General features: G+C 45.2%; 2 protein-coding genes across 2 annotated transcripts in view; both read right to left on the bottom strand.

Moving 5' to 3' along the window:
- Positions 1-64: 64 nt before the first annotated feature.
- Positions 65-11,869, bottom strand: slc50a1 (solute carrier family 50 member 1). Its single transcript, XM_012818034.3, has 6 exons — positions 11,628-11,869; positions 11,165-11,242; positions 10,600-10,723; positions 9,628-9,789; positions 4,806-4,925; positions 65-3,584 (listed from the first exon to the last, which is right to left on the bottom strand). The coding sequence occupies exons 1-6, from the start codon at positions 11,693-11,695 to the stop codon at positions 3,477-3,479; spliced, it is 660 nt and encodes a 219-aa protein (XP_012673488.1). The 5' UTR covers positions 11,696-11,869; the 3' UTR covers positions 65-3,476.
- Positions 11,870-13,861: 1,992 nt separating this feature from the next.
- Positions 13,862-17,184, bottom strand: part of efna1b (ephrin-A1b) — an 11,924-nt gene continuing 8,601 nt past the window's right edge. Inside the window, exons 2-5 of the mRNA XM_012818040.3 lie at positions 16,113-16,408; positions 15,926-16,000; positions 15,684-15,797; positions 13,862-15,301 (exon numbers count right to left, since the gene is read on the bottom strand). Coding sequence (XP_012673494.2) covers positions 15,180-15,301; positions 15,684-15,797; positions 15,926-16,000; positions 16,113-16,408 — 607 coding nt within the window. The 3' untranslated portion in view covers positions 13,862-15,179. The remainder of the gene's footprint in view (positions 15,302-15,683; positions 15,798-15,925; positions 16,001-16,112; positions 16,409-17,184) is intronic.

Raw genomic sequence — 17,184 nt, 5'->3', positions numbered from 1 at the left:
CCCCTCCCATCACAAGTTTTTTTTAGGTCTCTCACACACACACACACACACCTCTGAGTCTGCCTGTTTTTTTTTCTTCTCTAGTCTCCCTGTTGCCACTGAGTCCACCTCCCTCCACCCATTCCTTTCTATCTTTTGCCTTCGTCTCCATTACACCCCCTTGCACTCCTTTCTTTTTCTCCTTCATTTCTCTCTCCTTGCACTCCTTTCTTTTTCTCCTTCATCCCTCTCTCCTTGCACTCCTTTCTTTTTCTCCTTCATCCCTCTCTCCTTTGCTGTTAGTCACCTTTTTCCCATACTGAAGGCCTTATCGTTGCCCCCCTCCAGGCCGCCCCCCCCCCCCCAGCTTGGATTTCCAGTGCTTTGGAAACACATTTCTTATCCCCGCTCCCCGTCTGCCCGAGCCCATCTGAATACACGTGGGAAGCTGGAGTGTGTTTAAGCATGTGTGTGTCTGTGCGTGTGTGAAGGAGGTATGTGTGTGTGTGTGTGTGTGTGTGTGTGGGTGACAGATGCACGAGTGTCTGATTATACGTTTTCGACGGGGAACAAAATCTGCTTTAGGGAGCAGAGTGACTGAACACGTCAAACGTCACAGCTGCACCTGTGGCTGCTTTCGTTCCGATATGGAGAGCAGGCCCCTCTGTGTCCGTCCCTCCCTCCCTCCCTCCATCCCTCCCTGTGTTGTGTCTGGCCAAAGGCTCGGTTTCTGATCACAGGAAGTGATGCTGGCACAGCAGTGCACTGAGAAACAGCACAAAGGCTGTTCCCACCGCTCTCACACACGCACTTGCTCAGAAGTTGTGTAAAGCGTACGTTCTCTCACACTCAGTGCGCGCGCACACACACACAAGCTTCACACACAAGGTTCACACACAAATCATCGGCTCAAGCGTTTGAGACTGTCCAACACCATCCTTTCATCTTGTTCCCTCCCCCTTAGCAAACATAATTCATGAAGCACTCAAAACTGGAATTAGATCATATAAAATGTAATACCATTTCAACCACAAACATCTCTTCACACCCCCCCCCCCCAGCACATGGCAAAGCTCAGTAATATACACCACTTCATACATACATACATATATATATATATAGAAAAATACAAAAAAAAAATGGTTCATGTATTTAGCAAAGCCAACAACACAGGTATACTTTAAGTCTAACACAGTTAATCTGATATGTATGGAATCACGTGGGTGTCTTTCAGCACTCCTGGAGCAGTGAGGCATAGAGGGTGACCAGAGACACATACTGCAGTCGAAAGGCTAAACCTCACGGCTCTTATCTCTCCTTTTCACTCGGGAAAGCTGACACTTATCTCATTTGGCTACTGCAACGGAAACTCCTGCCAAGGGTCAAGAAGATACCTGAGATACTTGTTTAATTCGATCACCAGCAAGAGAGAAAGCAGGAGTACAAAAGCACTGCTCCTTTAATAGGCATGGAATAGCTTCAGATACTAGCGTTACCCTGAATCCTTAGAGGGCATTAATGTGGAGTGTGAGGTGTGCTCCACAAACCACTGGTCACCTTCGCCTACTGTAGTCCATTAAAAGAGATTAAAAGACAGACAACAGATGGCCCCAGGCTTGTGAGGCTGAGCTACAATGTACCAAAGTGACCAAATGGCCAAAGCGAATACACCACAAAATTTGGAGTGGAATCTTTTGGTCCAAATAACTGACATAGAGTCTGTAGACACTGTGATGTGAACTTTCTGACAGTCACTCATGAATAATCTATAGTTATATATCCTTTTAATTTAACAATAACGGCAGTGACCCTACGTTGACCTGACGCTCTATGAATCTAGAATGTTCTGCGCCGTTCTGCATGGTTGCATCGTCACTCTCTTGTGGAGAAGGTGCAGCTGAGGTGAACACAGTGCATCTCCTCCCCCCCACAGGACAAGCCAGGACAGAAAATCACAGATGGATAAGTCATCCTCCTCCTCCTCCTCCTTCTTCTCCGTCAATGGGCTAGCTATGTCAAGGTCAAGGCTGAGATGTTGTATGAAAGAATGCTGACAGGAAGTGAAGTGGCTGCACACAGGCTCAGCTCAGCTACATGTCACTGAAGATCACACTAAACCCTGGCAGGGGGAGAGGTGGGAATCGAATCTCTGGTCATCGTGCCTTCAGGTTATCATCCCCCCCCTCCCACACACACACACACACACACACACACACACACACACACACACACACACAACTTCCCACCTCCAAAAAAACAGGAAAAAAACACATCTGACTGGCCACATTTCAACAGCAAACCCTAATCTGTGCAAAAGTGTCTAGTCGTGTAGGGTGTGCTATTGCTGAACTGGCATGAGGCCTTGTCACACTGGCTCTTTGTGCATACATGTGAGAACCCCAAAACACAACTGTGCCTGGGTGGCCTCAAGACTCCTACGCATATCAGAAAAGCTCCTTCCCACTAAAGGTCAGGTAAAGGTCACATAAAGGTCAGAGGGCATCTGGCAGTCTATCTGATAGTGTTGGCTCTGGTGGGTACTCTTGATGTACATGGCAGTGAAGGAGGGATGACATCAGCATACACAAGCATGCAAATTAAACAAATAGTGGTCGGTATACAAGGAATCTGTGTGAAACAAACTGTCAGAAGGCTCGTAGAGTGGACTGTATAGAGAAAACAACCTCCACTTATGGAGCTATACATTAATGACCGGTCGTAAGTCACAAGAATTCCTCAAGGCCAAACTCGTAAGGCCTTGAAATGGCGTTCTGATTCACTTCTGATCCCTTTCTTGTAGATCCCACGAAAAGCACATTGATATAGTGATAATGTCTTTCTTAAATGTTATGCAAGTTGTGCAAAGGGACTTGATGGTTGAAAATAATAATAAAAAAGAGGTTAAAACACAAAAAAACACTGTATTGAAACATTTGGCATCTAAACTCTCCACACATACAGAATAGCGATATACAATGGGTAAGCATGGACATACTGCAAACAGTATGAGGGGTTACAAGAGCAACAAGGTACCTGAAAAATACACCCGACAACCCAGCATTCTGCAACAGACTAATTCAGTCATTACGCGCTTTAAAGTGCACTGAATTGAAACCTCTCTGGAGGGGATGATTAAGGTCACTAGTCACGCACCATGGCAACAGCCAGGTAGCCATTCGGGACACAGAACAGCTCCCCTCCCTCTCATGAACTTCAGAAGTCAAACACTTCTTTGCTCAAGATGGGAGCCATATCTTGAGAACTTTTTTTTCTTTCTTTCTTTTTTTTGAATAGACCAACCTACATTTTCAGCTATACCAGAAGAGTAACTTCTGTAATTTGACCGGCCTTTTACAAACTGAACTGTAAAACCCAGAGAGGAGGGACCTTGGAGAGATGAGAAGGGAGATGAGGCTGCTTATAAGAGCACACAGGCGAGGGAGATCCAGGACCAAGGCACTTGTTGGTGGGGGAGGGCCCCAGACAAAGCCCTCTGTTTAAATAGAGACGGGTTTGTAGGAGGGTGTGCTTTGATCGGCGGGTCCAAAACTCCAGAAGAGGAAGAAGCGGATGAGGCTGGTGACGATGCCTGGCGTGTTGGGAACCTGCGGCACACAGGGGAAGGATTTAAGGGGAGCACATTTCACAGAGCAAGGGTGTCGGGGGGAAGGATTTAAAATGAGCACCACTAACAGAGCAGAGCAGGGGGGGGGGGGGGAGGATTTAAAATGAGCACCACTAACAGAGCAGAGCAGGGGGGGGGGGGGGGGGGATTTAAGATGCGCACCACTAACATAGAAACGTTTATGGCTTTCAGGTGTGCACCAAGGAAGGATAGGTAGGTGTCCATTCCAACAACTACCCAGAAGAGTGTGGCTTCCTTCCCACAGAACATGCTGACATTCAGCCTGAGGGAACACTCTCTCCTGTGCACGTGTATCACTTTGATCAGGCTGGTCTGAATATTCATGATTCACCAGACACCTGTCGCTCAGTCACGATGGATCCAAGATTTAGGCTGGCAGCAAGCATTACACACCTCAAACTATGCCAGCACAGGCTGGTAATAGCCAACAGCTGCCAACATCATCTGTCATGAAAATGATTTTCAAATACGACATTAAATCACTGACAAACTACATTCAATATTTGTGTCACGCATCGGCAGACTACGCATTTGCCATGGCAGAACACAGGCAAATTACCATATTTACCTCTAGCTGACGCACATTAGAGACCTAAAATTGGCATGATGGGTAACCTGGCAACCTGCATTACAAAACAACTCCTGCGAAACGTCTGAGGACCAATAAAGTGTACACAGGAAGTTCTCATGATGTGACTAACTTCCATTCAGAAAGCCTGAGCCAAGTGCTGCTTGGGCCCCATGTCTGTGGGGATAGAATCGAGCCAAACACTGAACTCTCGGTTAATGACTTCCGATGCCTGGCAGGGGGATGTATTTAGTGTTGAGAACCAGCGTGAGGGTAGGGAGGTGGGGGGGTGAAGAATTTAAGGTACGAATGAAACATTTACTCACCATCTCTCACGGAAAATGCACTTGTTTTTTTTTTTGTACTGTTCTCAAAAAAAAGTTTGACCACATTTTCTTATCACTGATTCCCTTTCTCCTCACTCTCACAATTAAGTCAAGATGGCTGCCCAGTGTGAATATCTTGAACTTATATAAAGCACTGTAAGAGTGTGAATGTCTTGAATTTGTCCTTGCCACATAAAATCGGACTATATAACGTACTGTAAGAGTATCCATCACTGTATATATCAGACAGTCTGCATCACCATTGGACTGTTCTCTTGGTTCTCACCATGATGTAGAAGTCCTGCAGCTGCATGCCGTAGAGGGTCCACGAGGTGGACGTGAGGAAGGTGGCCACCGCTAGGGGGAACGAGAGGCGCTCCACCGAACGAGTGCGGATGATCTCCATCTGAGAGAGAAAGAGAGAGTGTGACAGAGAGAGAGAGAGAGAGAGAGAGTCAGAGAGAGAGAGAGAGTGAATAGCCATGTTTGCACTACTAGGCCAGGGGCGAGCCAGAGTTATCTTTGGGCCAACCAGGGGTAATGGCCTGGGGCCTCAAGTCGTGAGAACAAAAACCATTCGCAATTCTATCGGCTGATGGTCCTGCGGTATTGCCCCTAAACACGCCGCCTCAGCATAAATGCTACCCATTCCTCTCAACACTCAAATAAAGCGTATCATAATATGATAAGTGATGTAGAGAGTAGTGCAAGAGATAATCTGTCAAAAAAAAAAAAAGGCTCCTCTGGGTCCACCCAGTGCCAACGCCATTTGCAAGAATCAAGCGTGCCCAAATCAAATCAACCAATCAGAGCCAGAAGGAATGACAGAGTGTCAATACTGCTTGTGCACACGCTGTGTGAAGGCCCCCCCCCCCCCACCACCCCACATACTCAATATCTTGACTGACTTCAGGAGCAAACGGAAAGCAGCCAGCAGCAATGGAAAAAACTGCCCATCCCTCTTTTTGCCAACGAAATGACAAAGACAAGTAAACAAAAGAAGACCGGCCAAGAAAAGCAAGGTAAATCGACAGAATAAGACCAAGATCGAGATAAAACATGAGTAAACAACAGAAGTCCATGGGCGGCAAAGGAGATAAGAACGAAAGGGTTCAGATGCCAATTCAGTTCAATTTAATTTATATAACAACTGAAATTGTCTCTACAGAGCCCAGAGCCTGAACTCCCTAGAGCCAAGGACGACTGGGGTATTATAAACAAAGTAGAATTTGTGCATTGTAGTTAGGTGGGAATGGGCAGCTGTAAGCAGAGGGTTTCTGCAGAGTGGAAAAGACTGTGACAGCATTCCACAGTGGAGACAGACAAAGTAAGCAGACAGAGCTAAGTTGCCTTTTATGTGTACATGTGATTATAGGTTATGGTGATGAGGAACAATGTTCTCATCAGCATTTGCAGGTAAAGGTCCTACTATATGGGACAGAACAAAGACTAAACAGAATATCACATACTCAAATAAACAATGCGTTGCCAATTATTCAAACATCAAATGTATCATACTATGGCATGCCAAAGGCTATCCAAGGTAAGGGGTTGGGGGTGGGCTGATCAAGCCAAGCTTGAAAGTTCAGTAAAAGCATCCACCAAAGGGACAGGAAGCTAGGCACTAGCTAGGCAAGGTTTGTAGTTGATGGTGTTGCAGTTAGCATAACCAGCCATAACCACACTGTGACTCAGGGCAGACGCGTTCTGCTAGTGCCTGCAGTCTCTTCAGAACCGCTCAGGCTAATGCCTTGCCGGTAATGCTAAATAGGGATAGGCCACTGTAATTCTTAGTCACTGCGGCCACCCTCATACAGTGTGCGGCTTAGGGGCAGAGTAGCTCGTGGAGACGGCTTAGGGGCATAGTAGCTGGGTTCCCCATCACTTCTTCAAGGATGGTGTCTTGGCCTGGTGCCTGGCTGCGGGTGAGTGGGTTAATGGTAGATCCAGCTCCTCCATGACGGGCAGGAGCAGGGATGTTTGCAAGGGCTGAGACAGTGACCACCTTCTCAATGGAATGGAGGTTCTGGTAGTGCTCAGCCCACCTCTCCATCTGCTTGTCACGGTCTTTGATGATTCCGGTATATTGCAGGTGGTGGTGTCGAAGCCCTCATAAAACTGATCTTTTGTTTCCTGAGGGGAGCACAGTGTTGGTGCGTAGACACAGGATGTTCACTTCACCGGTTGTCGTTGAATTTGATGTTAATTAAACATCCATACATATTGTGTTCGTTTGAACAAGCAGTGTTTTGTATTGAAATAGGTTGAGATTTGATCCACATGACATGCGCCGTGTCTATAGCCTGCCTGAGTGTACCCTGGAGTCTGGACACCTATAATAAGCATTAACGTTACAATGGTGTTGGTTGCTATACCCTACTTAATCAGGCTACCACTGTAAACTTTTGTTAGCCCACATGCTGACCAGCTCCAATGATTCTCCATTTTGTATTATCTGTTAAGGTTATTTGGTATCGTGTAGGTTATTTGGTATCGTGTAGGTTATTTGGTAGCGTGTACGTTATTTGATAGTGACTAGTTATCTTGTTTTACATTTTACATTTAGTCATTTAGCAGACGCTTTTGTCCAAAGCGACGTACAAGGGAGAGAATATTCAAGCTACGAGCAATAGAACCTGGTGTAACAATAAATAAATACTACTTTACATAAGAAATATAACAAAATGAAATAAAAAAGAAAGAAAGAAGTGCAGAAATGTAACTGCTGTAATTGCAAGTTACGCACTAGTCGAAGTGCCAGTTAGGACGGGAAGTGCTCTCTGAAGAGTTGGGTCTTCAAGAGCTTCTTAAAGGTAGAGAGGGACGCCCCTGCTCTGGTAGTGCTGGGTAGTTCATTCCACCAACGTGGAACTACAAATGAGAATAGTCTGGACTGCCGTACTTGCACAGTCGGCAGTGCCAAACGACGCTCACTAGAAGAGCGCAGCATCCTGGGTGTAACATTTGCCCTTACAAGAGCATTTAGGTAGGTGGGAGCAGAACCATCAAGCACTCTGTAGGCAAGCATAAGTGACTTGAACTTAATGCGAGCAGCTACAGGCAGCCAGTGGAGGTCAATAAGAAGCGGGGTGACGTGTGCCCTCTTCGGTTGGTTGAACACCAGACGCGCCGCCGCGTTCTGGATCATTTGTAGTGGTTTCACCACGCAAGCCGGCAGGCCCGTTAGGAGGGCGTTGCAGTAATCAAGGCGGGAATTCACCAAGGTTTGCACCAGCAGCTGGGTGGCATACTGGGTTAGGTACGGCCTGATTTTGCGGATGTTGAATAGCGCAAAGCGGCAGGACCTAGAGACAGAGGCAATGTGGTCCGTGAAAGTCAGTTGGTCATCAATAATGACCCCGAGGTTTCTTGCTGTTTTGGATGGAACAAGAGACAAGAGACGTTCCATTTGGCGCCGAACCTCTCTGACCCCACTCCGCTAACCCTGCTGAGGAGCCACGCTCAAGCCCCAGAAGTAACCGTGGAACATGAACTCTGTGATAAACTAGCACAACGTCCTACACAAAAATGCAAAATCTAATCGGAATAAGAATATGAGGTTATGTAACATATTCAATAAGCACATGTTCCCATCCTATGTGCCTAATCTACTCGGAATGGAGTTGTTTTGAAATGCACCATATGTTCCGCGTATAAAAGAGGTGACGCAACAGTGATCACATTCTCCACATCAGGAGCTTCTGGGCGTGGGAGAGGAACACCCTGATAGCCTGGCTGCTCTTCAGCTGCTGGGAACTGAGGGGAGGTCAAAACTCAGACAGAGAAGGAGCGCATTCAAGCCCAAACCACGTGATCAGCTCCACAGGGTTAATCCTCTCGCTCACACCTGACTCCTGATGACACTCTCCGATACACTGCTGCACGACTGAGACATAGACAACAGTTTCCAAGCTCACTGTGTAGCCCCCTTTCCATATTCACACACACACACACACACACACACACACACACACACAAACACACAAACTCACACACAGTGAGAGTGTTTGTGTGTGAGAGAAAGAGAGAATGAGCGAGAGACACAGAGAGAGAAAGAAAGAGAGAGAGAAACACAACACACACAAAGAGTCATTTGTCACCTCAGTGAGGTTAGGTAACAACCCTTTCAGATAGAGACGGACAGAGGACAAACAGGAACAAGAAAGAGTGTGTGTGAAAGAGTGAGAGAGGAAACATGGTATAGGAGCGAGACACACACTGACTGGATGGCGGGGGGGGGGGGGACACAGCCAAGAGGCGCACAGGACACAAACAGGAAGACAAGAGAGAGAGAGAGAGGAAGAAGCAAAAACAGACGGATGGATAAGAGCAGACCTTGGCACCACAACACTCAACGGTGACAGATGCCGGCTCCCTAACACAGAGACGTATCGGAGGAGGTAAACAGGAAAGGAGTGTGATGGGGCAGAACTGGTTCGGTGAGATAACTTCAGCATGCGCAGGAAATCAACAGTCTACGGTGTGGTGGCACTGTGAGGCTCTGACGCATTCACAGGATAAACACTACCTCAGCCCCATAGGCAGCTCATGTTGGCACGGCAACGCTGTATTCTTTTACTCCAGTCATTAATCCGCCAGCAGTGTTCGATGCTGCTGCATTCTTGCAGATGTGTTTGCTCTGCTGCATGTTAGACAGGCCGTCTGCTCTCTGAGGCTGAGCACCATCATGTACAGTGAAGGGCAGTTATCATGTGGTGACTGAAGGCTACGTGCAGAGGTTACAGTTGTGTTATCTGCAGTGCGAATGGAGGAAGGTGGTGATGTAGGCAAGCTGTATGTTGGGGCTAGATATTATCCAGGTGGGTCAGAGAGAAAGATATGGGCTGGAGTGTGTGTGTTTTTCCCCCCCGAGTGATTGTGTCCTGTGTGTGTGTGTGTGTGTGTGTGTGTGTGTGTGTGTGTGTGTGTGTGTGTGTGCGTGTGTATCTGAGTGAGTGAGAGAGTGAGGCAGAGAGTGAGAGAGTGAGACAGAGAGAGTGAGACAGAGAGTAAAGAAAGGCAGAAAGGGAGAGAGTGAGAGAGAGTGAGTGAGTGTGTGTGTGTGTGTCTGAGTGAGTGAGTGAGTGAGTGAGTGAGTGAGTGTTTACCAGGTCAGTCAGTGGAGACAGGTACATGCTGATGGTGAAGACACTGCAGACGAGGCCCAACTGGGAAAGCTGGACGTTGCCCTGGGAGACGATCACACTGAAGTAACCCCAGCCCACACCCAGCGTACACACCATTGCCAGAGTCTGCAGCCACGCTCGCCTCTGAAACACACAAACACACAAACACACACACACACACACACACACACACAGCTGAGAGGTATGGATTGTGGGTGACCCCAAGCCAGAAACAAAATCAACCCTCATATCTCGCTTTGGCTTGAGAAGAAGCCAAAAGACTTGGCTCTGGGGAAAATAATTCTGCTGGAGTCACATGATCAAGACCACTACAATCAGGGTTTAGGGTTCATAGCAGAGATAAACTACGCCACCAAAACAGATTACTTTATTTTACTTAACAGTCCAGCACACCCTTCTCCCTCAGTGACACATAAGAGAACATGTTAGCAGACATCTGTCGGCCTCACTGCATGGTACAGCAACAGTGTGTGTGTGTGTGTGTGTGTGTGTGTGTGTGTGTGTAAGTGTGAAAGTGTGAATGCATGTGCGAACATCTCACAACATTTCACAGCTACTGTATATAGCCATTCCGCCTTGTATATATTTCTTAAACTTCTTAGACCGTTGCACTGTTTGTTTTGTATTGTGTTGTAATGTATATTTTGTGTAAGCACATTGAGAGCCACTTTACCAAGTCAAATTCCTTGTTTGTGCAAACTTACTTGGCCAATAAAACCTGATTCTGAAATAAAACCTGATTCTGATTCTGAAGCCAGTGTACTTGCAACAGAGAGCTTCCATTCCACAGTGATGCACCATCTCTACGTGTTGGATAATAGAGCTGCTTGTGTATATTGAGTAAAATTCAGTTTTAATACTCACGCTCTCTCTTTGGTGTAGGATAATAAAGCTGTTTGTGTATGTTGAGTAAAATTCAATTGTAATACTCACTCTCTCTTTGGTGTAGTGGCAGTAGGACAGTATGTAGAGAGTCTGCAGAGAGGCTCCAATCGTATTTACGAGGATCAGTGTCCCGTCTTTCTTCAGAAGACCATAATAGAGCCATCCTAGGTTACTGATAAACAAACAAACAAAAACATAAAAATAAACATATAGACACACACACAAGACCAGCTGAGTCCAAATAAGAATCAGGTAATGAAGATTTGCATTTTCGGGGTGCAAATCCTTGTGTATACATGAACAAACTCATTGCACTTGTAATCTGATGGATAACACACAGTATCAGCACAATGAGCAACTTTTCTGCTGGTAGGTGAAAGTGTCAAATTAAAATAAAACAGTTTTCTTCATGTGTCTCTCCATGTTGTAATCATGCACTCGGTTTCTCTGTTCCTCTGATCTACCACAACACTATATTTGAAAAAGTGGGTCATCTTGTTTTTTGTACACATCGGGCTGGTGATAGGTGGATCAGTGACATAAAGTGAATACCGGTAAATGCATACAGACACTATACTTGTAAGTATTTGACTGGGCACACAGCAAACCTTACTTTAGACAAGTGGTAAGGAAAGGGAGGAATTGGATGTTATCGGCACTTCGTGTAGTCCTCATCTTTTTCAGATCGGTCCTGCAAACAACCCAAAACATACGCACAGGCAAATTAATGTGGTTGACCCTAAAAGCATAAGAGGGTGATACTGTGGGAGCTGTGAGGACGGTTAAGGTCGACGGGTGACGGGTGACAGGTGATCTTTTCATGGCCAGCTGACACAAGCATGAAGTCTTCTAATTGATTCGTACAAATGAGGTAACGAACTTGATCATTTAGCTTGCTAGCTAATCTTACAATGTGATGCTAACCTAACTCCGACTAATGGTGATGGTGTTTATGAAGGACCACTTCACGAGCAAGCGTGAACATACATCTTCAAAAATAAAAGTGATTGAATGCATGCTATGACTTGCATTAAATGTACACAGCAGTAGTACAGGCATGCAGAAAATGAACTCACAGTCCAGTCGAGAACATCCCGACCGTAAACACGATACATGCACATGATAGAAGCTGCAAAAACTCCATAGAATGAAAAACAAATGAAGTTGATTTGCTATCTAGATATATTCTAGAAATTATGAAGCAAGTTTTCAGACTTGAAATATAAGTAAACTACAACGTGTGGTACTGATAAAAAAAAAAGTACAACGCTGACGTTTACGTCTTCCCTACTCTATTTCCGTATTTGTAATCTGTAACTCTGAAAAACTGTCTGATCTGATTGGTTCTCGTGACCATTCAGAGGGCAGAGATCTAACCAATCACATTATAAACAACACCGATACCAATCCCACAGATGATGTAAACGTTTCATCTTTGAATTAAACCAAAGTCCCTATAGGCGTCTCGTAATAAATTGAGTGCAGATTGGTTAGACTGTCAGTGATGCCCACAAATTAATTAAAAAATATGCCAGGTCATGATAAATAAATGGTTTCAAACGTTATTGACATCGATGCACGCGTTGAACAGGGTATGTTCAGCAATAACTGTGTTTTAATATGCCCACTCATTCGCATAACAGCAGGAATGAATACAAATATAGACCCAGAGTAAATCAGTCGGGTTGTGGGACTAACATCGTGTAATATTTGAATACATAAATATACATGTTGTTTCATTCAGGCTCGTAATGAGAATATAAATGCAGTGACCTGTTTAGTCCAACAACACAAGGTAGCCTAAATGAATTTCAATGTTGTACTGTTCAAGCAAGGCAAATAAAAAACAAAGTCTATCTGATAATAATAAATAAAAAATCTATTTAAAAGAACACGGTTCCAAAAAGAGCAAAATATCTGTTTTTATACAACCTGAATCAATTTCATCTTTTAGAAACACAAATGAAAATAAATAAGAAACGGGAAAGCCCAAAACATAAATCTAAAACAGCTAACATTGCACTTCAAGTGGATTCTTGCAGTCAATTCCCAGCAGGCCCACATGCAACTAAATTTGCAACATCTCAGTTGTGTCACTTGCTTTTGACCCCAGAGGGCACTTGGAATGACGAGAGCAGCTCCCGAAGGTCACCTCCACAGTCAGCTCCAACAACCGAGTTGGCACCTCCACACGACCTGAGCCCGTGACCACCGCATCTACTGTGCTTCAAGTGTAAATGGAGATGAATGTGGCACCAGGCTGCAGCGTGTCCACAGAGTGGTGCTGTGTAATTTGTGTAGGCGCGCTTGGTGTGGACTCTGGTGCTGGCCTGACTGAACAAACACCAGTGCCGCGCGCTGACAGATGTCAAAGGCTTTCTCTGGGGAAAAAAGCGTTGGCGAGAGGCGGCGAGAGTGCGAGTGCAAACGCCACGGTGACATCTTCACACCCGAGTGAGAGTTTACACTCACCCCTAAAACCACATCCCCTCCCCTCTCCCTCCCTCTCTCTCTCCCTCTATCTGTCCCTCTCTCCTGTCAAACCCCTCACCCCCTCCTTCTCGCTGCGGATGTTTGGTCAAGCACTGTGAAGTCCTGGCCCGGGCAGAGGAGGATGAAAGGAGAGGGGTGATGGAGGCAGAGAGAGGGCAGAGCAGGGGGAGGAAGAGAAGAGAAGAAGAAGAGAAGAAGAGTAGCCTGAGTGCTTTTTTCTAACCCTGCAAGGACACAGTGGGCCTCAGCTCCCCACCTCAGCGGTCTTGTTTTGGTGAACCGTGGCTCAGACAGGGAGCCTCAGCCTGTGGGTCAGTTTAGCCTTTCAAGTGATAATCAATTAGGCCCGGGATGTGGAATCCTGATCCCAGCTGTAAAAACCCTTTCCCTGTCTTATCTTTCAGCGTGTCTCATTAACCCTCCCTCAAAGGGATGATTAAGACTAATCCTCAAACCACCTGGGGTATTCAGAAGAGCTTTCGCCATTCAGTGACCGTGTCTGACCGTGTCTTTTGACCACTTCCCTGTTTGAACTGTTTTGGGAAAAGTGGGGTTTTATTTTACTGTTTTATCTTAACTTTATATTCATACTGTATATTTTTTACTACAATTTTTTCACACACCTCATTGAGGTAATATCATGTTTTATCTAAATTGTTTATTCATACTGTATATTTTTAACATGCTCACTTGAGCTAATGTCATGGCAATGGTCTTGTCAGATGTGTGAATCTATTGTAAACTTTGAACTTGGTTTATGTTAATAGACATTACTAAAATCTAACTGTGAGATATAAACAATGAACAGAACATGTCATTTTATTTCAACATTTTTGTTTTTTTTATTTCATTTTGTTTTTCACATTTTCAATATTTCACAAATAACCATACGTCTTATAATCTTTCATATTTACAAAACTTACAATATATACAACTGGATGAAAAAAATAAAAAGTAAACAAAAACAGACTCTGCACTTGTCAAATGCTTCAGTGTTTACATCACGGCATCCCAAAGAACACCTCGATGTTGGCATCATGTGTAATTGTGTCTGATAATGCAATGTGGCCACAATGAAAAACAAAATGAACCACTGTACCGGTAATGTGTGGGCGTGTGTGTTTGTGTGTGTGTGTGTGTGTGTGGGTATGTGTCATGGTAAAAAAGACCAGTTCCTTACCATGGTCTTTTTCTCTGTATGTCTGTATGTGTGTGTATGTGTGTGTATGTGTGTGTGTGTGTGTGTGTGTGTGTGTGTGTGTGTGTGTGTGTGTGTGTGTGTGTGTGTGTGTGTGCGTGTTGGTATGCGTGTTTGTGAATGTGTGTGTGTGCTTTACAGTAGACACTAGACTGCAAGCTACACTCCGCCAATAAAAGATGCAGGACACGATGCAAGAGACAGCCACCGCTCAGAGTACTGAACAAATGCTACACTTAGACAGGAGTAAAGGCTGGGGACACTGAAGTGTGTGTTATCGGCCATACGGCGCATGTAGGGGTGATACAATAACATACGTATGAATTACAACAGTGGCCTTTGGCTCAAGAGGTACAAATAGATATTGATATTTTTTTTACACCTGGATACACATGTTATGTTATGTTCTTGAGAAATTCCAGTTTTAGAGTCCACTAATTATTTTTCTTTAGAAGTCAAGTTGATGCCTGAAAGAATACTTCTCCTGTCGTCCATTTCACAAAGCTGTGTCCGCACAAAAACGGGATCAAGAAATACAATAAAAAAAGAGGTCAAATCCATAGAAAGAAAGAGGGAAAAATCCTTCAAAAATACTTTTGTTTCCTTGGGATCATACCATCCACTATCTTTCACATCCACACACACACACACACACACACACACACACTGGCAAACAAGCAAACAGAAAACACTTCAATCAAGCGTCAAGCAAAACACCTCGTCTCACTGGCGACACCTCGCCTTTATATAAAAAAAAAGCTTCAATATAAAAATTTTGTTCGTTTTTTTTTTTTTTTTTTTGTGCACAGCGACCCGCGCTCGCTTCAGTCTCTGCAATGTGGTGCAGTCCCAGTTTAAAACCGGTTTGAAACTGGTTCAGAACCATTTCCAAAGGAGTCCAGATCAGTTTTGTTTCTCCTTTTCTTTGGAGGCGGTCTCAGTGTAGCTGAAGGGTGAGGAGTGCAAAGAGGGATGTCAGGAGGAGTGAGATGGAGGAGAGGGACATAGCTGAACTGCCAACACTCCTCTGAACCACAGGGACCATGGCCACGGGGTCATCTGAAAGAGAGAGGGGGAAACTGTGAGTTTGGTTTTTTGTCACTGTCCTGAGAAAAGTAAACACACGCCTCGAGTGCTGAGGGGTCACTGGATGTATGAAGTCAAATATGAAGAGAGAAAACACCAACGCACACTGAACTGAACTCTGACTCTCAATATAGTTTCATACCAACAAGCTAAAACAAACAAAAAAAAGACTGACTATCTCAGTGTGTGGAGATATGTTTTTCCTCATGTTTTCCTTAAACATCTCGTAAAATGACACTCTCATTTCCCAAGATATATAAGGATACAATGTTAAATCTCCCTTGTGTGCAATGCTCCCTTGTCAGCATAGAAGTTTCTAGAATGAAGAAGAAGAAGCCATCAGCATGTCACTCACCAGCTGGTAGTCTGTTGGACGGGTTGTGTACTCCTCCACCTGCCCCCATCTCAACATTCTTCTCCTTCTCTAATTCCTTCTCTGCTGTCTTCTTGTTGTTGTTGTGCTTTGAGTCTGTGAGGCAGAACAGAAATGGTTAAAGCCCAGAACTTGATAAACCTTCACCACAGAACTTGTGAGAAGACAGACAGAATGCATTTCAATGTTTGTTGTAAACCATTGGCCAGTAGTGTGCAACTTACCATGATGTCCATGGTTGCCAACAACATCCACTTTCAGACGCATGCACTCCTGGCCACGATGGTGCAGAGGCTTGGCTGTGAGAGAGAAAAAGAGACATACAAATTTAGCCTAAGCTCTTAAACTCACAAACATACACAAACAAATAAACGAAGAAACAAACAAACATAAACACGACAGCAAACTTACAGATGTAGTAGTAGCTCTCTCCCACGCGGAACTCTTTGCCCAGCGTGAAGGGGGTGAAGCGTTGGAACTTCTCGGAGAACTTCTCGGGGGCGTGTGCGGCGAAGGGGCGCGAGCACTCCCAGCGCAGCTGGTCAAAGGACTGCGGCTTGCAGGCCTCGTAGTCCTCCAGCTCCACCATGTACAGCACGTACCGCTCGGCCTCCTGGGAAGGGATCTCGCCGCGCGTGTAGTGCGGGCAAACGATGTCCAGGTAGTCGTTGATACGCACAGACACCGTGTAGTCGTCCCAGATGAACCTATCAGAGAGAAAGAGAGAGAGAGAGAGCAATGTGGTTAGTTATGTTTTATTTTTCACCAGGATCAACTTCTTTAGGAATAAACTGAACAGAATGTATTTACACCACACACCCAGAAACACACACACATTACTCACTCACACACCCATATCAGAACACCCAACAGGCACAATCATCAGATCCAGAAACACACACACACACATTTACTCACTCACACACCCATGTCAGAACAGGCACAATCATCAGATCCAGAAACAGTGTCACACCCTTATTATCCTCTCCATGATGTATTGTGCGTGCATGTGTGTAGTCACGTGTTGTTGGTCTGTTTGTCTGATGTAAGACATGTGTGTGTGTGTGTGCGCGTGTGCTTGTCACCCTGTCTCACTGGTATAGGAGTGACAGGGACATGCCGGCTGGACTGGATTCACATTCATGTATTCTGGCAGGCCTGGAGCCTCCAACACACCCTTTCTTTCGCTTTCCCCCTTTCACTCGTTTCTGGTCTATGTTTTCTGATACCCAATTCCCACTTGCATTGAACGGTGCTGTTCAAATAAACGGACATTAGGCTGTGTTGTTTTAAATGTTAAGGTTTCTGAGGGGTTCTGCGCCTTCTCCAGCTGTTATTTTCCTCCTCTCTCTGTCTTTGTCTTTCTCTCTCTCTCTCTCTCTCTCTCTCTTTCTCTCTCTCTCGCTCTCTCTCTCTCTCTCTGAAGTTGAGTGGAGACGGTGAGGCTCCATTTTTATCTCTCATCTCCCAAGTGTGTTTTTAC

This window comes from Clupea harengus, chromosome 11 (assembly GCF_900700415.2).
Source record: "Clupea harengus chromosome 11, Ch_v2.0.2, whole genome shotgun sequence".
Lineage (NCBI taxonomy): Eukaryota > Metazoa > Chordata > Actinopteri > Clupeiformes > Clupeidae > Clupea > Clupea harengus.
This window is presented reverse-complemented; position numbering and strand designations above follow the sequence as displayed.